General features: G+C 43.8%; 2 protein-coding genes across 2 annotated transcripts in view; both read left to right on the top strand.

Moving 5' to 3' along the window:
- The first annotated feature begins 206 nt into the window (after positions 1–206).
- LOC133341300 (delta(3,5)-Delta(2,4)-dienoyl-CoA isomerase, mitochondrial-like) lies at positions 207–18,249 on the top strand. The gene is given in 12 exon segments (XM_061549818.1): positions 207–365; positions 1,731–1,800; positions 6,539–6,710; positions 7,877–7,965; positions 9,133–9,257; positions 10,709–10,757; positions 12,328–12,392; positions 14,338–14,408; positions 14,942–15,013; positions 15,909–15,939; positions 15,941–16,060; positions 16,145–18,249. Coding segments are annotated over 11 exon segments (954 nt in total). The 5' UTR covers positions 207–365; positions 1,731–1,745; the 3' UTR covers positions 16,250–18,249.
- A 3,342-nt stretch (positions 18,250–21,591) lies between these two features.
- The window catches only part of LOC133341293 (echinoderm microtubule-associated protein-like 2), a 29,442-nt gene continuing 26,399 nt past the window's right edge, over positions 21,592–24,634 (top strand). Inside the window, exon 1 of the mRNA XM_061549809.1 lies at positions 21,592–21,775. Coding sequence (XP_061405793.1) covers positions 21,726–21,775 — 50 coding nt within the window. The 5' untranslated portion in view covers positions 21,592–21,725. The remainder of the gene's footprint in view (positions 21,776–24,634) is intronic.

Raw genomic sequence — 24,634 nt, 5'->3', positions numbered from 1 at the left:
GACATTACCTGGTATAGTTTGTACTAAATTAGCACATGCAAGTGTAGAGTGCGTACGGGGACGTTAGAATTGAGTCTGGGGTGGGGGTCACGGAAAGGACAAAGCGGCCATACTCACAGGAAGAAGGGGTGGTTGGCATGGAATGTGGGGAGATTTGGGCTTGGGGGAAGGGAAAACCTACACACATACCAATTGGTGGGGAAGAGGAGAGTGGATATGAGGTGGGAGGCATAGCGAATGGGGCTACGGGGAATAAGAGGAGGCTCTTTGTCCAAAACTGTTCGTGCTGGATAAGTGTTCGTGTTGGTGCCCTTCGGAACAATACGGTCCCCTTACTTCGGACGATCCGTGTGGAATCATCTTTCGTAAGCATGACTTTGGAACTAGCCTTCACGTTTTTAATGCGATGTACGGTCCATGAAGATGTGTTTTTTTGCAAGCAAACTATCTCGGCGTTGGTCTTGTGAGTGCCGCCGTAGGTCGACAGGTTTATTTTTTTTTGGTTGAAACTTTCTGCTGGATTGCAAGATGCCATTGTTGTTGCACGTGCGTTCCATAACGTTTGAGATAGACATACGTACAGGAAACGCGTTTTCACCAGCAATAATATAGTGCGTGTACTGCAAATTGTCCTTCATGTATAATGTAGGTTTCGGTTTTTTTGGGGGTTAGATCGCGTAAATATTAATGTTTCGTTAAACCCGACGCCCACCAATTCGTAAGGTTTGTCACGTACACACAGAACTTGCCAATTCGTTGACTAGTACAGCACAACCGGTGTGGTGTTGGAGAGCAAATCCACAACATTTAAAGAAATTGGCATGCTCTGTTTACGTGACAAACTTTACTAATTGGCTGTGTCGGGTGGTGGCGGGTTTAACGACACTTTTATATTTACGCGATTATAACCCAACAAAAAAAAACCTACATTGTAGATGATATTGGTCGCGAAAGCTTCCGTGTTAGACTGTCCTTCGTGTGCTTTTTAATGCGACCATAATTCGTATAACTTTATTGAACACATGGGAGAGCGGGGCGGTGCGTCTTATAATCCGGTACGCGTGACCATATCAAAATAACTTTATTGAACACATGGGGTTGCGTCTTATAATCCGGTACGTGTGTTGCCATATTAAAATAACTTTATTGAACACATGGGAGAGCGGGGAGGTGCGTCTTATAATCCGATACGTGTTGCCATATTAAAATAACTTTATTGAACACGGGAGTGCGTGTTATAATCCGGTACGTGTGTTGCCATATGAAAATAACTTTATTGAACACATGGGAGTGCGTCTTATAATCCGGTACGTGTGTTGCCATATGAAAATAACTTTATTGAACACATGGGAGTGCGTCTTATAATCCGGTACGTGCGACCATATCAAAATAACTTTATTGAACAACTTTTCGTTCACTTCATTTGGCTTGCTGGTTTGCTTTCAAACGCCACGCTTTGCAAACGTAAACACCGCCTCTATATTTGTATATTTTCTCACTTAGTTTTATATTTATTCGCTTTTCTCCCTCTCTCTGCAGCAGCAGCTGAACGGTAGAAGCCGCCTACTGAACAATAAAACAAAAACTTTGCCCTGTACGAGAAAACCCTCCACAAATGTGTCCGCGTTCTGTAAAGTTTGCCTGATTGTATTATCGTTACGATACGGAACTTTAGGAGTCGTCGTCGTCTAAAACAATCGTGTTTAAAGTGTTGTGTTTTTTCTGCCAAGAAACGCAACTGCAGAATGGCGACCGTGTTGATGATGATGAGAAGTGTTCATCACCAGCAGCAGCTCGCCGGTGAGGTTCATGCTGCTGCACGTGCGGGCGGGGGTACGTTCTGTTTGCAGTTGTGGGGGGCTTAGTTTGTTTACGCAGTTGTGGGGGGCTCAGTTTTTTACGCAGTTGTGGAGGCTTTGTTTATGCAGTTGTGGGTGGGGGGCTCAGTTTGTTTACGCAGTTGTGGGGGGGGCTTAGTTTGTTTATGCAGTTGTGGGGGGGGGGTTAGTTTGTTTATGCAGTTGGGGGGGGGGGGGCTTAGTTTGTTTATGCAGTTGTGGGGGGGGCTTAGTTTGTTTATGCAGTTGTGGGGGGGGGGTTAGTTTGTTTATGCAGTTGTGGGGGTGGGGGGCTCAGTTTACGCAGTTGTGGGGGGGGGTTAGTTTGTTTATGCAGTTGTGGGGGGGGGGTTAGTTTGTTTATGCAGTTGTGGGGGTGGGGGGCTCAGTTTACGCAGTTGTGGGGGGGGGCTTAGTTTGTTTATGCAGTTGTGGGGGGGGGCTTAGTTTGTTTATGCAGTTGTGGGGGGGGCTTAGTTTGTTTATGCAGTTGTGGGGGGGCTTAGTTTGTTTATGCAGTTGTGGGGGGGGCTTAGTTTGTTTATGCAGTTGTGGGGGGGGGCTTAGTTTGTTTATGCAGTTGTGGGGGGGGCTTAGTTTGTTTATGCAGTTGTGGGGGGGGGTTAGTTTGTTTATGCAGTTGTGGGGGGGGGCTTAGTTTGTTTACGCAGTTGTGGGGGGGGCTTAGTTTGTTTATGCAGTTGTGGGGGGGGCTTAGTTTGTTTATGCAGTTGTGGGGGGGGGCTTAGTTTGTTTATTATACAGTTGTGGGGGGCTCTATTTATGCAGTTGTGGGGGGCTCTGTTTATGCAGTTGTGGGGGAGGGGCTCAGTTTGTTTACGCAGTTGTGGGGGGCTCAGTTTGTTTATGCAGTTGTGAGGGGGAGGTTAGTTTGTTTATGCAGTTGTGGGGGGCTCAGTTTGTTTACGCAGTTGTGGGGGGCTCAGTTTGTTTATGCAGTTGTGGGGGGGAGGTTAGTTTGTTTACGCAGTTGTGGGGGGCTTAGTTTGTTTACGCAGTTGTGGGGGGACTTAGTTTGTTTATGCAGTTGTGGGGGGACTTAGTTTGTTTATGCAGTTGTGGGGGGGGGGGTTAGTTTGTTTATGCAGTTGTGGGGAGGGGGTTAGTTTGTTTATGCAGTTGTGGGGGGCTCTGTTTATGCAGTTGTGGGGGGGGCTCAGTTTACGCAGTTGTGGGGGGCTCAGTTTTTTACGCAATTGTGTGGGGGGGTTAGTTTATTTATGCAGTTGTGGGGGGGGGGTTAGTTTGTTTATGCAGTTGTGGGGGGCTCTGTTTATGCAGTTGTGGGGGGGCTCAGTTTGTTTATGCAATTGTGGGGGGATTATTTTGTTAAGGGGCCGTCCATAAATGACATCACGCACCGAGAGGGGGGGGAGGGGGGTCAGACATTTGTGACGATGTGTGACGAGGGGGGGGGGGGTTTGAGAAATGTGACGTCACATCAAAATGCGCAACTTTAAAATAATATTAATCAAATAGAATTTGTTACAACACTAATTTAGATTATTAAAATTTACTAATGTCACCGTTCATTTATTCCATGAAGGAGCATTTTTCTTTTCCATGGGAGAATGTAGAAGCATACATTTTGTTAATTTTTTGAATAATTGTTATTAAACATTTTGATTCTAATGATTCTACCAGGGCTTTTCATTCTGTGGAATGAATATGTGATTGTTATAAGTGTACTCTCTATTTTTCTTCGTTCTACTACAAAGTTTAAAGTATTTTTTATAGTTAGAATTACTTTTAATATTTTAGAATTATAAGACAATTTCATTATAATATTCTGAACATCTGCAGTTTTAGTTAGACGTTGAATATTTTCAAGTGAATTTTATGCTAAATTTCAGCTTTCCAACGCCTCCTTTTTAATAAATGTTTTCTTCTCCAACATCAGAGTGCAGGGCCACATTAAATACGTACTACAATGACAATAGTTTTAGTTTAAAGTGATTTGAAGCATGTTTTATTTTCAAAATGGAAATATGGTTTTGGGGGGGGGGGGGGGCAAAGCTTTGTGACGTCATTTGAGGGGGGTCTGACTTTTTGTGACGAGGGGGGGAGGGGTCAAAAATCGGCCAAAATCGCGTGACGTAATTTATGGACGGCCCCTAATGCAGTTGTGGGGGGGAGGGGCTTAGTTTGTTAATGCAATTGTGGGGTTGGGAGGTTGACTGGTGAGTGAAGTGTATCTTTAATCTCGTGATTAGCGCGTGGATTTTCAAACACAAAGCGAGAAAGAAACGAGAAATGAAGAGCGATGGCCAAAATGTTTTAAATGACGGCAATTATTTAATAACTTTCGATTGACAGTGGGGAAGTCCAACACACTACAGGACTAGACTTGCCACGAATAGGACAACTTCCTCCTAAAGTTGTACTTCGCTTTAAGCAAGATTTGGGTGCTAAACGATTGCACACATATATATATCATCCTTGTCGAGAGTAAACCAAGTAACCATACCTGTCAAACCCTTATCAGCGCCTGTCTTATTACAGACCAATTCAGACCTTATTGGTCATCCCGTGCCTCTTATAAATCTCAACGTTCATCCGAGAAAGTCCCATCACAAGGGAGAAACACAAACAAATAGACAAAGAACGTTGCCCCTATTGAAACGGCTGCACGCCGTATGGACCTAGAAACTCAATTTACCTGTACAAGAATACGGGGTAAAGCGTCTGTGTTGACGGGTTACGAAGTGCAGAGGAGTCAATTTGTCTACACTGCGATATGAATAGTGAAGAGCGACCTCATGCCGCTGTTTTACCCAGTACATACAGAGGCCCCGATGTTAACCCACTGCTTAAAATGCATTATTTTAAACTGATTAATCTCATGACGTGTCATTGGGACAAAAATTGGTGTTGAAAGCCAATGTTTTTGGTTTTCTAACAATGCCTGTTATTTACCCAGAAAAGCCTTGCTAAGTGTTCTGCACTACTAAAATACCCTATTAACATTGCGTTATAATTGTAGCTCTATAATGTTTTATAAATATATATAGACACAGTATATTTAGTTCGCAAAACTACGTTTTTTTCATCATGCCGTCAAAGTGAATTGAATTGCCCATGAGGAATAGTGGAGTTGACTGGACTTTTTTTTTACGGAATGGCAGTTGTCCACTTTTTGACACGAAGGGGCTTTCCTCACCGCCTCATGTCAAGTTAGAAGAAGATCGATCATTCTGTCGGCCCGCCGTTTGCATTTTAGAGCTTTTCAGTTCAAGCCCTCGTATCGTTATCAGCCTAACCATACATTCCACCATCGGGTCAGATAGTGATGTTGTTGGAGCACTGTACACCCAAAAAGGAACATTGTAGATTCATTTCTAGTAATGGAACAATTTCCACCCATCACCACCCACACACCGAGCAAATGGTCCATGAGTCGTCCCAATTTTTGATTTTTTAATTAGCAGTGATTAGCACCTCTATTGGTTGCAGGAGTGACACGGACCTATTGTGTACAACCTATTTTAATCTAACAACATTGATTCCGACACATGTGTTTGATTCATGTATTGTGAATTTAAGAATTAATATCGATGGATCGATGCATTCTTCAGTTAATCTCAACCCAACATGAGTACATTGATAGAGCCTGCCAAAAATGAGACCTGGAGAGATGAAACCAAGTTCAAGTTTCATTTATTTGGTATAGCCCTGTAAGCCATGCGGCTCTTAAGTCGGGTGCAACCGCAACAAACAAAATATGAACACAGAACATCTTAAAGCGATGACACGTAACAGAAAAATCCTGGAATAAACCGGCAAATATAAAAAAAGCATTAAAACGCCGTGTGCAAAAATCCCAATGTGGTGCAAATCAACAATAAAATCCATAAGACAATTTAGATTAACCATATGTTTTCGAACCGCCAAAATAACGCTTTAACAACAATGTAACAACAGTAATCATAGGAAGTGTGATTCAAATTTAACAATAAACGATATACATAACACGTAAGACCAAAATTGCAGCCATAGCTGGCAGCATGACACCAGCGGGACGTGACACGTGGAAATCTAACCGCGTCTTGCGCGGTCAACCTCAACAGGTGATCTCTCCCCACAGTTCTCCTAGGCTGGGGTTAAACTAGGGCTAATTTATTATCGATTCCAAAAGTCTCGGAATGGATGATGAAATCCAGTTGCATTTTTATTCGCAATGTAACTGATCGACACCGGCGAACGTTGAAGCTGCATGACGTGTTGAAATATGATTGGTCAGGAGCCGTCATCATATGACACCGCTGGCTGGGCTCTTCGGTGAGCACGTGGTACGTTTGAACAGACACCAAGACGCACACGTGGCTGGACCACAGTATTACGTTCATTGTTAGACAATTCAGAATATATGTTCGGCAAACCGAATGCAGTTATGTATGTATGTTGGAATTCTTTCGCACCGTACGTAGCCGACCGTGCTAATTGGAGGTGCGGGGGTTAGTGCTAAAAGTTATGAACTGAAATTAAAAACTTGTTATTTAACTGGTAGCATGGAAGGGTGGTCCAAACACCCTTTAGCGGTGCTCTTTCTCGACTGCCTTCCAGTGGCGACATTTCCACCAGCAGTGGTATGAGCAAGGAATTGCATGGCTGCACCCTCACCCTACTTTAATAAATGGTATCTGCCTCACCTGTGTACTCGTGCGTGTGTGTGGGCACAGGGCTGCGTGGGACGATCGCCTTGTTGGGGCGGCATCTGTTGTCCGGGCGTATCGCGATGAGCACAGGGCCCACCTACGAGACGCTGTTGGTTACCAAGCCCAAGGATCACGTGGTTCATGTGGAGATCAACCGACCAGAAAAGCGCAACGCCTTGAACCAGCCATTCTGGAAGTAAAATGATGAGACAAGCCATATTTGTCAATATATATATATTTTTGAAGTCTTAAATTCCATTTCCCAAGACTGCCTTTGTCATCATAACTTTCACTCTACTGATTCCCGTACCTCCCATTAGCACGGTTGGCTACCTATGGTGCAAAAGAAGTTTAACATCCATACCTTCCTCCACCAACGTTGAGGACTCGGTCTGCCAGACTGACTGCTTCGGCTCATCCACACTCTTCTTTCTGCCTCTTATTTTGCACAGCTAGACTTGAGAATACCTTCCCATTGTCTCATTACCCACGTTCTTCTTCTTGGTTCTTTCGGTAAAGTCACATAGAAGGGAAGTAATAAAATAATAAAAAGAAAACAATATAATAATATAAAATAAAAATATTTTTTTATGTTTTTTTATTATTTTATTACTTCCCTTCTACGTGACTTTACCGAAAGAACCAAGAAGATGAATCCCTGCAGTCACGAAAGCTTTAAATCGAAATTTACCCACGTTCTTATAACCTTGCTCTATTCAGGAAACATTAACTGCTATGTGATCTTGCTGATTGTTGCAGGATGATTTGTGTTTTGGGCCTCTGCTTGATAACTCTGATTTCAAAAAATGTGTGCCCTGCGATTCCACAACCAAGATGTACTCTTGACACCTACAGTCAAGCTCAGCTTGATGGGAGGGGATACTCCTTACCCTCTGCTGTCCCTGTTATCTGTAATACCAACTCGTGACTAACAACTCTTTCCCAGTTTTAAAGTTCAGGCTCCTTTTTGCATACCATTACATTTTTGTCTCTAATCCTGAGCAAACGTTATTTTATTAAAATAGATCTTAGTGTCTCCACATTCAAATACATTTTTGGCAGTGATTTCATTCCTCTGGCAGCCCTCAGCCTGTGGTGTAAATTACATGTTCCCTATGTCTAGCGTCCACTCTACAAAGACCACCCACTGTTGACTTAAACTTTTACGTATAGACCCCCATATGGATAATGAACTGAGTTGAACTCACAACCAGAAGTTGCAACTCAAGGCGACGCCTGGCTGATGTGACCCAATAACCCAACCATGATATAGATGTTTACCTTCATATGCTCTGTCTGTGCTCTGCGTGCATGCTTGATTTTACTGTATCCGATCTGACCTGATACTGACGTGACTGACAGGGAAATGGTGGAATGCTTCAATCACATCGCAGACGATAAAGAGTGCCGTGCGGTGGTCGTGTCTGGATCTGGGAAGGTGTTCAGTGCAGGTGACCCGAACAATACATCGGAGAGCTGTGCACACAACCGGAGAACACAACTCCGCAAAAACCTACGCAATGGTGCTTCACATTATTTCTAACTAGATTTGGCAGCGCCTTTGATTTCATCCTGCCACCTCGGTTATGTACAGAGGAAGGTGACCATGTACGCTTCATCATTGTACAACTTTTAGTTCTTTATTTAAATGTTGAATGGGGGACAGAAATTTTAATGCGTAAATATTATAATATGCACATGTACAGACCTTTGTCAATGCCCTGCTGTATAAGGGTCTCCCCAATCCATGCGGGGCAGGGGGCTTGTTTGATCTTACTTCACAACACTCGTCATTGCGGGTTTGTAAAGGTGGGGGTGCACAGATGCGGTGGCATAGAAGTACATGACAATGGATTTTGCTGTACCAATCTGTGCTGCCCGCAATGTAGCTCCGCAACCTATATCACCTGTGCTATCCAGGTTCAATCGAGCGTAACTTCCAAAATCTGACAATATTAGGTCTGTTCTGGGTGATTTAATCAAGCGCACAATATCTTAAAAGTATTTCTTTCCGAAAATGTTCCATAAAGTGACACTTTTTTTTTTAAACACATTCCTGCGGAGGGAGCTGGTAGGAACGTTGGGTTGCTCGGTCAATGGCCAGGGTCAACGGCGGCGTGGTGTATTCCGCAAATATGCCCGACTGATGGCGGGCACAAGCCGGCGTGAGTAGGTTAAACGTTGAGTTTTATAAGGGCACCACGGGGTGACCAGCCCCTCCCTCCCCAGCCCCACCCCTCCCCACCCAGCCCCTCTCCTCCTCCCCTCTCCACCCAGCCCCATCCTCCCCACCCAGCCCCTCTCCACCCAGCCCCTCCCCACCCTCCCCTCTCCACCTAGCCCCACCCAGTCCCTCCCTGCACGACGGACGGACACAATAATCCCCTGTGGGCTGGTGGAACCAGTGGATTCCTACCAGAATAAGGCTCGGGGTATATGATGCTGCCATGCATTGGCTCACACGTGAGCCTACAACTGATTCTAAGAGAACACTTAATTGAACGTGCAAGGTAAGTAGTTTAAAACGGGCCAGATAGAATGGTCTGTTGCTCCGCAATCACCATTTGTCTTAATAGGACATTTACATTGGATATTGAGCACGTAAATTTGTCTATTAGGCATCGACCTTGTGGACATAACGGGCGACCTGGTAACGCCGGAGGGAGATGATGCAGCTCGAGTTGCTTGGAACCTGAAGCAGGTCATCAAGTTGTACCAGGAGGCCTTCAACGTCATTGAGAAGGTGGGTCCCACTCATGGACAAACTAAGCAACTTGCGCTGTGGTCTGCAGTTTCCATGCAATTTGTGGTTTGTCGCTATATTAATTGTCACATTCTAATACAGCCCAAAGCAGAACCCTAAACACGTAAATGAAATCAGGAGAAGCGATAATACTCTTCGTTATACTGGTAGGAACCTCCTGGTTACACCAGCCCACAGGGCATTATTGTGTCCGTCCGTCGTGCAGGGAGGGGCTGGGTGGGGAGGGGAGGGTGGGGAGGGGCTGGGTGTGGAGGGTGGGGCTGGGTGGGGAGGGGAGGGTGGGTAGGGGCTGGGTGGGGCGGGTGTGGGGAGGGGCTGGGTGGGGAGGGGCTGGGTGGGGGGTGGGAGGGGTGGCGCTGGGTGGGGAGGACCTGGTCACCCCGTGGTGCCCTTATAAAACTCAACGTTTCACCTACTCATGCCGGCTTGTGCCCGCCCTCACAGTCGGGCATATTTGCGGGACAAATTGGGCCCACTGCCCCACCTAGGTGGAGACCGCGAGCGGGTGCATGCACTTTTTTTAAGAGGGGGCGGAGGGCAGAGGTCGCAAACTGGTTTTGATTCCTTACCCGTACCCGGCCGCACCAGGGTCGCAAACGGGTACCCGTACTCGTACCCGGCCGGGTAGGGTACCCGTACTCAATACCCGGCCGGGTACGGGTAGCCGGGTACGGGTATCGGGTACCCGATTGCGACCTCTGGAATGAAGCCATGTTGCAGGCGCGGGTGGGTTGATTCTAGAAACTTGAATTGTGAGAAGAGACAAGACGTTGGGAAATGAGTGACAAACGGTTACTCACCAGTAACTCACGGCCTACCCGTACCTGGCCGCACCAGGGTCGTAAACGGGTACCCGTACCCGGACGGGTACGGGTAGCTGGGTATCGGGTAGGGTACGGGTATCAGGTACCCGATTGCGACCTCTGGCAGAGAGGTAAGATAAGGGAAGAAGAACTCAAGTGAAGGGGTAAAGGAGACAGGGAGAGCTCGCTTATTTTTCAATCCTTTATATTAAGTTCGCTTGCTTGCTTGCGTGCTTGCTTACGACCGTGAAAACCTTTCGGTCGTTTTTTAACCCACTTCCCGTGATCCAATCGAGCTGACATTTTGCACACAGACTCGTTGTGCGAGACAATTAATGTTCGTGAAAAAAAAATCCAAAATTTTACACTTTAGGGAAAACAAATTAAATATTTAATTACCAATTGTTTAATACTGCAGACAATCATCTGACCCATAGGTGGCAGCCATCTCAAGCCAGAGGACGAGAGGACTCTAGCCGCCACGCATATAAAGGATTTAGAGTGAAAAACTTTGTTTTTACGGGTTATACTTATTCTTAACAGGCTGTGGGATGTGAAGAGATTTCAAACTGCCTCCTGCTGCTTCTTGGCAGAGAGACACTTGAACTGCTTTTGTTTCTCTTCCAGTGTTCCAAGCCAGTCATAGCAGCCGTCCACAGCGCTTGTATTGGCGAAGGTAAAAACACAATAAAGAGTGACTTGTTTACCCAGGGAAGACATTTTGAATCCAATGACTCTTTTTCAGAAGAGGCCTGTCTGCATTGTTTTTTTTCTTTCGATGTTTTCAGCCAATTAAGGAGTTTTTACACATGCGGAGGATAAACTGGAGCATGGGGAGAAAATCAATGCGTGTGAAAGGGGAAACACTCTTTTCCATACAGGTGGAACAGATGGAGATTAGACCACAATTACTGTACCGCTTTCTCATCATACGCTGACTCGCACGTCATACACTCACTCACACTACCACTGACTTACTTGCACATCATACACTGGGAGTGTCATGCTGCCAGCTATGGCTGCAAGTTTGGTTGTACATGTTATGTATATCGTTTATTGTTAAATTTCAATAACAGTTCTTATGATTACTGTTGTTACATTGTTTTTATAGCTTTATTTTGGTGATCTCGAAAACATATGGTTAAGCCATGTTTCTTGCGGAAGTGCGGAGTTGGCCTGTTAACTTTAATCTAAATTGTCTTATGGTTGTTATTGTTTGACTTGCATCACACTGGGATTTTTGCACACAGCGTTGTAATACGGTGGGTTTTTTCTGGAAGATTTGCTGGTTTATCCAGGATGTTTCTGTTGCGCATCGTCGCTTTGGGATGTTCTCTGTTCATATTTTGTTTGTTGCGGTTGCACCCGACTCAAGAGCCGCATGGCTCACAGGGCTATACCTAATAAATGAAACTTGAAAGAAAAACTCCAATATCAGGGTATGACACCTCATAGCCGACAGAAAGAGAGCTTCACGACATTTGTGTGATCCACCAGCCCTCGCCTTCACAGTGCTGTACACAGGCACCGCCCGGCTAAATGTCGTCGGTCGTATCCAGGCGTTCAATTTAAAATGCATGAGTTTGACAGGCAGTTGTATTCTTAATTTTAGTTGCATATTCACAGTGATGATTTTAACGTTAAAGTCAGAATTAACTTCCTGTAGCTCGTTAGAAATGCATCTCAGCAGAGTCTTGTTCTTCACTTTACTGGCCTGGAGGTGGTGCTCTTAAACATATTCTGTGCACTAAAGTGGAGCGGTGGTGCAGTGGTTCACGCATTATCTTACGAACGCAGAAATATGAGTTCGATTCCTGGCTATGACTAACGTCAGTAAAAAATAAAAATGGGAATCATTGAATGAGTTGTTTTTGTGAAAACCGTCGAAACGTTTCCTTTACAAAAGTAGTTAATGGCATATCCATAATTAAATGCACAATGAGCAGTACTCATACCAAACTGGTGGACCTGAAGCATTGGTGGATCCAATATTTTACATTCCCATTACATCACACCCTCTGTCGAGTTTACACAAAGCGGTACATATTTTATCGACCACGGAAGGATGATAGGCCGAGTGAACCTCCCGAATGGATATTCATTCTTCAAGTTCCTATTGTGAGTTGGGCACTCAAACGATACCACCATCTGACAATTTGTTTAAATAAAGCGTAAAACAGTATGTGAATTGATAAATATTGCTATTTTTTGTTTTTATAAAAGCAAAAGCTATGTTGTTGTTTCAGGTTTGGACATGATTTCAGCATGTGACATCCGTGTGTGCACAAAGGATGCCTGGTTCCAAGCAAAGGTAGAATCGTATGAGAGTTTTTATTTACATAGAACACCAGACTGTACAACGCAGTACAGTCCAGTGTCACATATCCAACTCACCACTGAACGAGGTCCAGGCGGGTATGTGAAGAGTATATTGCTATATGGTGGTGTACTGTATATGTTAGAGCAGCTTTCATAGCGGAAGCTCACAACATGCATGCTAAAAATAGTGAAATATCAGTATGAAATTCAAGGGTACATTATATCAATGCAAAGTATTGTCATCTATAACGCTCTTAAGTTAATTTTCTTTATCTGTTACAATGTCTATTGTAAAGGGTGGGTCGAGACGCCTTGTGACCCCCATTTAAATCTGTCAAACGTAATATTTTTTGTAAAATAAGGTTTATTTAAAACAGAAATTAACATGGTAAGTAAAAAAACATGTTAGGGGTCAATTAATTGTGGGAGGGGGACACAATACATCTGGACCGCCCTCTACATTCAGGTACCAAACGACCATATAAAAAAAAAAGAGTCTTAGAACAAGTGAAGTTTTATTTTTAAATGGGATTTTTTTGTTAACAACAGTCCGATTAGCGCGGTTGGCTACGTACGGTGCGAAAGAAGTTAAACATAAATACTGTTACACATGTAGGCTTTCGTGACCAATATCATCCATAATATAGGTGTTTTGGTTTAGATCGTGTAAATATTAATGTGTCGTTAAACACACCACCACCTTACACAGCCAATTAGTATGGTTTGTCACATAAACAGAACATGCCAATTCATTACTAGTACAGCACGCCGGTGTGTTGGAGAGCAAATCCACAACATTTACAATCGGTGTTTACGTGACAAACCTTACTTATTGGCTGTGTCGGTTGGTGGCGGGTTTAACGCCACATTTACGCGATCTAACACAAAAAAAAATCTATTATGGATAGATACATGCTGCTGGCGGAAGGTCCTCCACTAGAGGGAGCGCGAGAGGGTATTTAACCAACTCGTCCACGATGGCCAGATGTCTTGGAAGAGGTGGTAGTTACCCACACTCTACCTCCTCTCACGCGACCTGCCTGTCAGATAACTGTGAAGTACCCATTTCTACTGCTGGTTTGACAAACGTCGGTGGGCGGGGGGGAGGTTTAAGAATCCTTCCCCATTTGGTTCCACTGCCGCGCCAGGAAATTGAACTGGCGACCTCCTAATCGCAAGTCAGGAGTGTTGCTATCCATTGTACCACGGCAAGTTCAAAACTTTTATCATGGGTCAACTTTGCTGTCAAGAGGTAGATGCGCAATAGTGAGCTAAGTCAACGTATTTCCCCGCTTAAATAAGCAAGAAAGGTCCTCTTCTTCTTGGTTCTTTCGGTAAAGTCACGTAGAAGGGAAATAATAAAATAATAAAGATAAAACATAATAAAATAATTTTCACGACGTTTTGGCCACAACGCAAGCAGCCGTCCTCAGGTCAAGAACAGGTCTGTCTTTCCGACAGACCTGTTCTTCACCTGAGGTCTTTCTGACAGACCTGTTCTTCACCTGAGGACGGCTGCTTGCGTTGTGGCCGAAACGTCGTGAGAATTATTTTATTATGTTTTATTATTTTATTATTTCCCTTCTCTGTGACTTTACCGAAATCACCAAGAAGATGAATCCCTGCAGTCACGAAAGCTTTAAATCGAAATTTAAAGGTCCTCTTCTCTCGACAGCCATAAATCACTGGTGGAAATTTAAGCCTATGCAGTCCTATAGAGTTGAGTATCACTTTGTGGATAATCCACAGTGGTCATTCTACGGAAAGATTGGCCCCTGCCGTGGGAATGTGGAATATCTATCACTAGCTCAGAGCCACCAGTGGAGGTAAGGGCAGCTTCTCTATTGTTTGAGCGAGGAACCACACCAACGTGTATTCACAGATTAATGCTAATCTCTCCAATGTCCTATTACTGACTCCAGTGTGTGTGCTATTAGGAGGTGGACATTGGCCAAGCAGCAGATGTTGGAACCTTGCAACGCCTGCCACATGCTATTGGCAGTCGCAGGTAAACAATCGTATTCCTGCAGTGACTTTTTTATTATTCTAAAATACTCTGTTTAGTATGTTAATTGATCCTCTTAAATGTACCTGTCAATGCTCAATATTAAGTGGTAAGCCTCGTGTGTCTGCATCTGTATGAAATTAAGTTCCCGGCTCGTGAGCTAGAGGTTCTCCACTCCCGCAATAGATGCCACTCTATCATCTCATCGGGTCAATAAAACAAACGCAACTTTGCGGGAAGTCAACAGTGGGCATTTTTTGTTTAAAACTGGCCCCTGCCATCGGAATGTGGAATTTGCATGTTTGGCTCAGAGCTGCCAGATAACTACGTGCAGCCCTTGTTCATGAGTATGGAGAAACTCGTATGCTCTTTAATCAGACACTGGAGTTATTAGTATTTCATTGGAATAATTAGGAGCTTCCAACATCAGTGTTTTGTGTGACACTGGGACAATAACGATGGCACCATCCACACACCAGTCTGCATTCTCAGCCGCTGTCCTCAACCTCTAACACTTGGTTTGCATTCCTTATTAGCCTGGTCTGTGAGATGGTGTTCACAGCACGCAAGATGTTTTCTGATGAAGCAAAGAGCAGCGGCTTGGTCAGGTGAGTAGAACTTCCAGAGTGCAGGTCTGTTAAACGTTTGTGTGAACACAACATTGTTTTGTTTTTTTATCGAACCAATGGGTTAAAACTGATTACCGCTGCACTCGCATTCACAAGTTGAAATGCGGTGCACGGGTATCATTGTCTCTCAGTGATTGACAAAATGAACACCACTTTCTATTTCGTAAATCGTGAATTTTCAACGGATATACATACCACCACCAAGGGAATGTGCAATTTCCACCATTTGCAAGTGAGAGGTTATGGCTTGTCCTACTAATGGGGATGAGTGCCACTCCCTTGCACATTTGAGCAGGGGGGGGATTTTACTTGGTGTTATAAAACGTGTGTGTGTATCGCATAACACCAAGTGCCATAAAATACTAACTATAGCATTAGTTTAGCTCTCTGATGTTTTATTCTGGTTGTACTGTATGTTGTTTGGCATGATGTCCTCGTACTGAAGAAGCTGCCAGCACATTGTTATGTATTTATTATTCTTGTTTACCCAGGAAAGCCTCGCCGAGTTTTCCGACTCGTTCATGATGGTCCTGTAAAGTTTTCGCAGTAGGGGGCAGTGATCACTTGGTTTAAAACAGACATCATGCCAAACAACACACGGTACAACCCGAATACACATTGGAGAGCTACGCAGCACAACCATGAAAACCTACGCAGTAGTATATCCTTAGTTTGCTATTCTTAATGCTACAAAACTGAAGATGTTGTCGCACGGATGTAGAATCATTTCAACAAACCCAGCCGGAACGACACACCGCACAGCTGGAATTGAAGATGCCTTCATTTATTTCAGCAGCCCTTGCACAGTGTCAGATGCATTGACATGGGAGAAAATCTTCCCTCCGTTGCACGTGTGTGTCTCTGTCCTCCACAGCCGCGTCTATGACAACAAGGCCAGCATGATGGAAGGGGGCCCTGCAGTTGGCCGAGGACATCGCCAGCAAGAGTCCTGTGGCCGTGCAGGGCAGCAAGGTCAACCTGCTGTACGCACGTGACCACTCTGTCCCCGAGTCTTTGGAATACATGGTGAGTGCGTGCAATGTTTCGTGATAATAATTAATGGAATTGTATCCAGGAAAGCCTCAGGATATCTTTGTCTGATGAGTGCAGGCTGCCTGGAACATGGCCATGCTGCAAACTAACGACATCATGAAGTCGGCAACGGCCGTCTTTCAGAAGAAAAACCTCAAGGAGAACATTTACACCAATCTGTGATGTTGTTTTGTTCGAACACAGTGGCATTTACAGAGGCAAGCAGGGCTCTAGATGCAAAAGCTTTGGATAACAATTGTTATTTTGGTAATAATGAACAGTAATTCATAGTCTGATGTAAATCTACTGCTGGTTGAAGGCCTCCCTGATACCGTGCAGGTCGTGGTGGCTATATGGACCATATTTCACCATGCTGATCCGTGCGGGATGGCAATGGTGAGATTCCTAGACTGGGACCAGTTGAGATATGACTTGTCACTGATGTTGGCCATGGCTGGGAATTGAACTCGAGTGGTTGGCTTCAGAGTGCAGTCTGCTATAATGTTAAAAATGAAAATGACCAGTTAGCAGGATTCCCTAAGGCTGACACAACTGTTGATTTATTTACAAGGACAAGGTCAGTTGAGCAGTGTTGGGATGGTTACTTTTGACCAGTAGTTCACCCCAGATAACTGATTCTAAAGCCGTTGCCCAGCTCAAAGTGGAACTCTTGTGTTGTGGGTATGGACTAGTTTATCCATAAGACAACTCTTGGCATCCTACAAAGTAGAATTCATCTACTCAACCTTGGAGATATTTGACCTCTCAACTTTCTGATGGCGTCAGTTCTAACACAGGGCTGCTTTTTAAATGCAGTTATGTTGAGTGTTTCTACGATGTGAACGTTTCCTGGTTGATTTATCAATGGCATTATAATAATTATGCATAGTTTATGTAATTTCGTGTGTCCTCATTTTATGAACAGTCAAAATCTGCTTTATATCAAGTGTTTTTGTTTGCAGAATAAAATTACTTCAATATGTAAAGAAACTCCTTTGCAGGTTCCATTTTATAGACGATTTATTTAACAGTAACCCATTTACAAGGCGAGAGTACGACTAACACGTTCACAAGGCTATGACTATCTGCAGCCCCGGTGGTTTCCACTAATTTAATCTCGAACAGTCCTTGATGGTTTCCACCATGTAGATCTGGGAAAGTCTTTCTGGATGATTTCCACCATATAGATCTTGAACAGTTGGCCCGATGGTTTCCACAATGTCGATTCCAACAGTCGGCCCCGATGTTGTCCACCTGCAGTCGTCCTTCAGTCCCCGAGCCAGCGGGCCTCACTCCCCCTAATATACCCGCTCGGCCACGCCCCGGTAATTTCCAGCACTTTCCCCCGGTAGATTCTTCCAGCAGACTCTACCGTCTTCTACTTCCCTTCTCGAACCTTCCCTCGTACAGTACCCTGCACCTGTTTGAACCTATCTCCACTGACCCCACTATAACCCTTGCCATGTACAATACCCTACAAATGTAATCAACTGATGGGTGCAGCCATGTGGGCATCGTTTGCTAAACATGTGGGCTGACTGATGACACGTGTGTTTTTTATGTTATGGTTAATATTACACGGGAACAAAAATTAACTGACGGATGAAGTCCTCCCCAAATGTTCGTAATGGTGGTTCTATAAATATTCTTCACCACGCTGGTCAGTACTAGGTTTGATGTCTCGTGAATATATCACTCGCTGATCATTTTTATCTGGGTTTGTCGTGCAGTGTGCTAACCACTGTGCCACTGCTCCACCTTTTTGTATAAACTAAATTAGCGGAATTTTTTTCTATATATACCTAATCTGGGTTCAGTATTTTACATTTAGGACTATACAAATCATTCATAACGCCATGTTTTTTTTTCACTATGCAGCATGCAATAGGTTTATTGAATCATAAATACTTTACACTAATTGTGACATCCATGCACTCAAATTTCACATTGACATCTGGGTAAATTGTATTTCCCATCTGACTGGTATCAATGGGAGTCAAAGCCCTAATGCACTTCAGGAAATCAATATTTACAGCTGTGTGAGAGTGAAAACATTACCCTCGGTCTAATTGGGATGTAGACTACACTGTAAAAAAAATGTGTGCATATAAACTGAGCTACCCTGTAAAGAGGAAGACTTGTGTAAAGTTTACATTCTTGATTAAATAAACTTTCACGGAGAGTAAGCAATTTTCCTTCAGTTGGTTATCAAATTATTTCTGGAAAATGTTGGTATACTCTACATATATTTTAGTGCCCTGGTGTGCTTTCGGGTTGTACTGCACGTTCGTTTTGACGTCCGACGTTTCTGTGCACGTTCTGGAACCATCAGAAATGCAATTGAGCAGCTCACGTTCTCTCGGTGAGAGTAGTTAGTGTTAACTGCTGTTGGCATGGCGATGTACAGTACTGTAGATTTCAACATGTTTGTGATATTAACATGCAGGACAACCTGAAAACATCAGTCACCTTGACCTTTTGGGGATAGAAAATAAACATTGCTCTCCTCCACGGCTCTACACTGAACGTCAGGAAAGAGAATTTCTGGGTCCTCTGCCCCCGAAGGATTGTGGGGGAAAGATAAACATCGCCATCGCCGTGTCGATTAGAGGCAATCGATCCTATGAGGGCTTCCCTTTAGTCCTTCGTAATGGCGCACGGCTTGTCCATTGATTTCGGAACCCTTAAAACTCTTGCCTGGTTTCTCCCATTCATATGCCGTACCATGTCCAGCATATGTTAATGGCGTGGCATGCATGCGTGTCGCTTTTGAGACCACCGGCTTGTTAAACACGGCAGGCTTTTAAGCCCTTTATCGCCTATTGAGGCCACCCGCTTTACATAAAAACTAAACTTTTTATTTTTTCAGATAAAGCCCACTGAGCTGTATAGCTCTTTTTCAGAAGTGACCTCGCCACAAATGATAGCCCAACGAGAAGTGGCTTATCACGTGGAAATTAATCGCAGCCAAATACTCTTTAATGCTGGAGGACACGGGGAAAAATCCACGCGAACTTGGGGCGATTACGCAAACTTGAAATATACAGCAGTCGGGATCGAAGCCAGGGCCCTTTTCATACCAGGCGAAGTAGTTAACATCTTGCCACCCTGAGAATTGGTGCTTACCTCCTCCAGGCCCCAGTTAGAATCCTCTAAGATGGAACATTCAATTTTCTCCTTGGACTTAATAATAACAATAAAACCACGTTTTATTAAGCGCCTTTCAAATGAGCATTCTCATCTAAAAAACAACCAATGCAAGGCCCTCTTGAAATAAAACGTCATTAGACTCGGTGTGGCTTTCCTGGATAAATATGTTAAGTGCAAGCCTACACTGATCATTATGCTAGGAGTTGTTGCTCTGGAGATCGGGTGATCATTGACCGATGATCGGTCGCCGGGTTAATGATGGGATGAGTCGTGATTTCTCCCTGAACAGTGGGCCGAGTGAACTCCATTGCACTCTGAAGAAGGATCATTGCCCGAAACGTCGTTTATTATATATTGTTTTCCTTTTAAGGCCATAGTATTATTCAGGAACGTGTTGATGTTTTTTTGCTCTGTGTGCACCACTGGCTAACCCAGTATCACCAAATTCACTACACGGTTGGTTTAATATCGGAGAAGTGGAGGTGACCTTGGGTGTGTGTCGGATCCTGGGCCTCCCCTAGGTCCGCTCAGCTTTAAAATGAGTACCTGGAGCAGTGCGTAAGCATCGCCACTAAGGGAGACTAAGGCGGCCGGGCGTGCGTTGTGTTGGCCACACCAGAATCTGAATATTTATACTGGAGGAATCCGATGAGCTATAAAGTTATTTTTCACAGATGTCCAGTAGAAGCGGGGGTCAGGATGTTACAACAAACGATTTTAACACGTAGGCTTTCGCGACCAATATCCACAACGGGTCTTTTCGGTGAGATCACGTAAATATTAATGTGTCGTTAAACCCGCCATCACCCAACAGCCAATTAGTAAGCTTTGTCACGTAAACAGAACGTGTCAATTCGTTGGCAAACCTCTATTATGGATAAGATACTGAAAAAACACCAACCCACCCACCCCTTCGTGTGCGTTCCGACCTTCAAAGTTGCCACAGTCCTCGCTAACTGCACTCGCCCCAAAAGTCTGTCAAGGCTACACTGTGAGATAGCTTTTTGTCGTTGTGTGTGTGTTGGGTGAACTCAAGGAGGGGGCTAGCAGAGTGTCCATCGCTTTACAGGTGGCTCTACATTCCCACCCTCACCCATGGTCATGAGCTTTGGGCAATGACCGAAAGGATGAGATCACGGGTACAAGGGGTCGAATTGAGGTTTCTGCCGGGCTCACTCTCCGTAATCGAGTGAGGACTCGAGCCCCTGCTGCTCCTACGGATCGAGAGGAGCCAGTTCAAGTTAATTTATTATGTATAGCCCTGTGAGCCATTCGGCTCTTGAATCGGGTGCAACCGCAATAAACAAAAAACAAAACATGAACAAGAAAACATCTTATAGTGACTATGTGACTAAGTGCAAACAGAAAATCCAGCAAAATATTGCAGAAAAAACACCGTACACCAACGATGTGTGCAAAAATCCCAGTGGGATGCAAGTCAGACAACAACAACAACAACCACAAGAAAACTTAGATTAAGGCCATCAGTCTAACTTTGTACTACAACAAACAAACATGGCTAAACCAATACACTTTTCGAAATCACCAAAATAAAGCTATGAAAGCAATGAAAAAGCAATCATAGGAACTGTGACGGAATTTTCACAATAAATGGCATAAACAACATGTACTACCAAAACCCTGCAGCCATAGCTGGCTGCATGAGTCACTCCACAACAGTTGAGATGGTACCGAGCACCTGGTAAGGATGCCCCCCCCCCGCGGTTGACTCCCATTGGAACTCTACCGGGCAGCAGCAGCACGACTCGACTGCGAATTCCCAGGAAGAGCTAAAGTCTGTGTATAGTGTAGTCAGAGCCGGCCCAGCCACTAAGCGACCCTTGCAATTGCAAAGGGCCCCGTGGCCAGCAGAGGGCCCCCTAGAGTCACTGCTAGCTCGTGGGTGAAAAAAATCATACATCAAAGGGGCCTCCAACCAAATTTTGCTTAGGGCCCCCAAAGGTCTAGGGCCGGTTCTGAGTGTAGTAGTGTATAGTAGTGTAGTGTAGTTGTGTATATCAGTGGGTAGTAGTGCAGTGCAGTAGTATATAGTAGTGTGTAGTCGTGTAGTGCAGTAGTGTATAGTGTATAGCACTACTACACTATACACTACATTATAGTGTAGTAGTGTAGTGTAGTAGTGTATAGCACTGTGTAGTGGCGTAGTGTATAGCACTACTAGTGTAGTAGTGGTGGAGTCTGTGGCCAGGCAAAGGGAGGTCTGTACCAACCCTCCACACCACGCTGCCACCACCAGCACGGACTGACTGAGAATCACACACACACACGTGAAGGGAGGGGGCGTGTTGGGGGGGTAATTTGGAGGCCTCCCATTGGTGGAGGGAGTCTGCGCGTGCCACGCGGATTTCCGTTATTTAAAGGGCGGGTGCGGACACAACGCGACCACTCCGCGAGTTACGCAACAACAACAGCAGCAGCAACAACAATCATCAACAACAACAACAATCAACAACAATCAACCAGCAGTTGTGTGTAAAGTTTTAAAGACATGGACAAGGGCAAGAAGTCGAGTAGGACCTCGGATGGTGGCGGAGCGAGGTGTGTTGAGCGCTCTCTTCTTTTTTCTTCTTTTAAAAAAAAAAGTGTCACTTTGCGGAAGCAATTCGCGAGTGTGCTCGGTTGTGCAACTTGTTAAGTTTGGTGAAGTTGTGGTTGTTGTTGTTGCTTTGTGTGATGTAACGGATATGTAACGAGTAACGAAGCGACTGCGAATGTGCTACGGACTGCAGAGGGACGTTACAGTACACGTGCGTGTTAGATCAGAAGCGTGCGTGTGTTGTGTACAGTAGTAATTTTCCAGCTGTCTTTATACGTTTCCGTTTAGGTTAACTCGGCCTGAATGACAATTGAGTAATGTAACCGGTGCTTTGAGTTGATGATAGTGCTGGGAGATACAAAGGCGGCCGGGTGCGTGGGCTCGGACCACGCCTAGCTCGCTGGTGTTAGCTCTGCTTATACAGTAGTGGGTGCTTGCAAATAGCATTTGTGTATGTACTAAGTGTATTACACTTGTGTTCAAGTTCGCTATGTGCACACACATGCGCCGTATATACTGCTACAATTGCTAAATTGACAATAAGTACAAGTTAGGCACTGCACGTGGTACATTCGATAACCGATATGCAACGCATACATTGCTAACTATATGTACACATTGCACGTGCAAGTACGGCATTACGTATGTACGCTATCTAAAGTATGTTTGAATAGTGTATCCAGTGTGTGGACATTGACAGAGCAATACTCTTAGGTTTTTTCGGTAAAGTCACGTAGGTAAAAAATACAAAAATGTATAATAAAAAATAAAAGTAATAGAAGTAAAATAAAAGTTATTTATTAATTTATATAATTATTTATTATTATCTATAATTATTTCTTATTATATATATCTATAATAATTATCTATTATTATTTCTATTATGTTTTTTTTATTTTACCTACGTGATATCACCGAGAAAACCTAAGAGTATGAATCCTTGCAGTCACGAAAGCTTCAAATCTAGAATTGACAGAGCAACTTGGGTGATGTTGTGGCAGTGAACGGCGCTTGGTAGGTGAAGCTAAAGGCAGATCGGGGAGGCATTCATCCAGCAGTGGATTGACCACGGCGTGCGATATAGAAATGCTGACACATTAGCACGGCTGGTGGCTACGTACGGTGCGATAGAAGTTCAACAATGCGGCTTGTGTTTTTGCAAGCACGCCCGCCAAATATTTGATTGATAACTTTCGATTAAATTTAGATTTAAAGCTTTCGTGACTGCAGGGATTAATATGATTGGTTATTTCGGTAAAGTCACGTAGAAGGGAAATAATAAAATAAGAAAAAAATTATTGCTGTGGATTTCACACCTTGATGATGATTGCTTGTGTTGCAGTCGAAACGTCGTGAGAAATGTTTTTGTTTTATATTTTTATTATTTTATTATTTCCCTTCTACGTGACTTTACCGAAAGAACCAATAATATGAATACCTTTCGATTAGTTAACGTAATGTAATGTAACCCCAGTAACATCTTTCTCGCCTAGCCTAAATACCAACAACACGATGGCAATTTGCATTTATACTCTTAGGTTTTTTCGGTAAAGTCACGTAGGTAAAAATAAATAATAAAATTAATAGAAATGATAATATAAATAAAATAATAAATAGCAGCTCATCTTTTGTGTGATGCACGAGTTCAGTAGACTCATCTTAACAATATTAATTAGTAAGACGCCTTGCGCAGTCTTTAAGGGGCCTTCTGTAACTGCATTCACACGTTGTGTACATAAGAACGTTTCGCGTAATGATTAACCCAGCGTTAGTATTCCTTATCGCCGTGTTTTAATTTAAAGAACAACTTTTTCCCCACTAGCAGTTGGGTAGCTGTTGGGTTTTTTTTATCATCGACACGAATCGATGGAACTTTACACATCCATTGCTTAACCACATTGTGATGCATCTAGTACTGCAAATACCAACAATTCATTTTCATAGCACGTACTGTACCTGTCAACCAAACAAAAACACTTTTGTTTGTTTACATTTTGACTGCAAGTATTGTGGTTAACGCAGACATGAATCCTTATAAAAAGGTTTCAGTTTTGTTGCCAGAAAAAAGGGGTCAAACCCTATTATTATATATTGGTACTGGCAAAGGAGGTCCAATGATGTTAAAAATAATATTTCACGACGTCTCGATCGCAACACAAGCGGTCGTCCTCGGGCATAAAAAATTAACCCGTAAAAACAAAGTTTTTCACTATAAATCCTTTATATGCGTGGCATCGGGGCGGCTAGAGTCCTCTCGTCCTCTGGCTTGAGATGGCTGCCACCTATGGGTCAGATGATTGTGTGCCAGCATTAACCAATTGGTAAATAAATATGTAAAAAAAATTCCCTAAACAGTGTAAAATTTGGGAAAAATTTTCACGAAAATTCATTGTCACGCACAACGAGTCTGTGCAAAATGTCAGCTCGATTGGATAACGGGAAGTGGGTTAAGTAACGACCAGCAGTTCCACTGCTACGTGACTTTACCCAAAGCTTCAAATCAAGTTGTAAACGAAACGCATGCAAATCAAAAACAAATGAGAGAGCAAGAGGCACCTGAAAAAAGTTCGGTACAGATGCAAGCTAACCTCTATATTATTCTTAACAGGGATATGAGCACACACAATTCGAAGAAAAGCACAAAAATAATGCGTGAACAAGACGTGCCAGAAATATGGTATACGCGGTGTGTATATGCGCTGTCAATAGTTGAAACCAATGCGATGTTTTAGTATTCGTTGGTGACTGTGGTTCTGGGCAGAGTACTGCAGCACTGACTCACATTGGAGGACGTTTTGAGTTGGGAATCGACTCCCAAAGTCGATGTTTTTAAACGAGTTCAAATTTGGGAATTGTGCAGT

Source organism: Lethenteron reissneri, chromosome 11 (assembly GCF_015708825.2).
Source record: "Lethenteron reissneri isolate LAM-NWPU_2019-01 chromosome 11, ASM1570882v1, whole genome shotgun sequence".
Classification (NCBI taxonomy): domain Eukaryota; kingdom Metazoa; phylum Chordata; class Hyperoartia; order Petromyzontiformes; family Petromyzontidae; genus Lethenteron; species Lethenteron reissneri.
The sequence above is the reverse complement of the archived record's forward strand: the minus strand, read 5'-3'. Positions and strand labels throughout refer to the sequence as shown.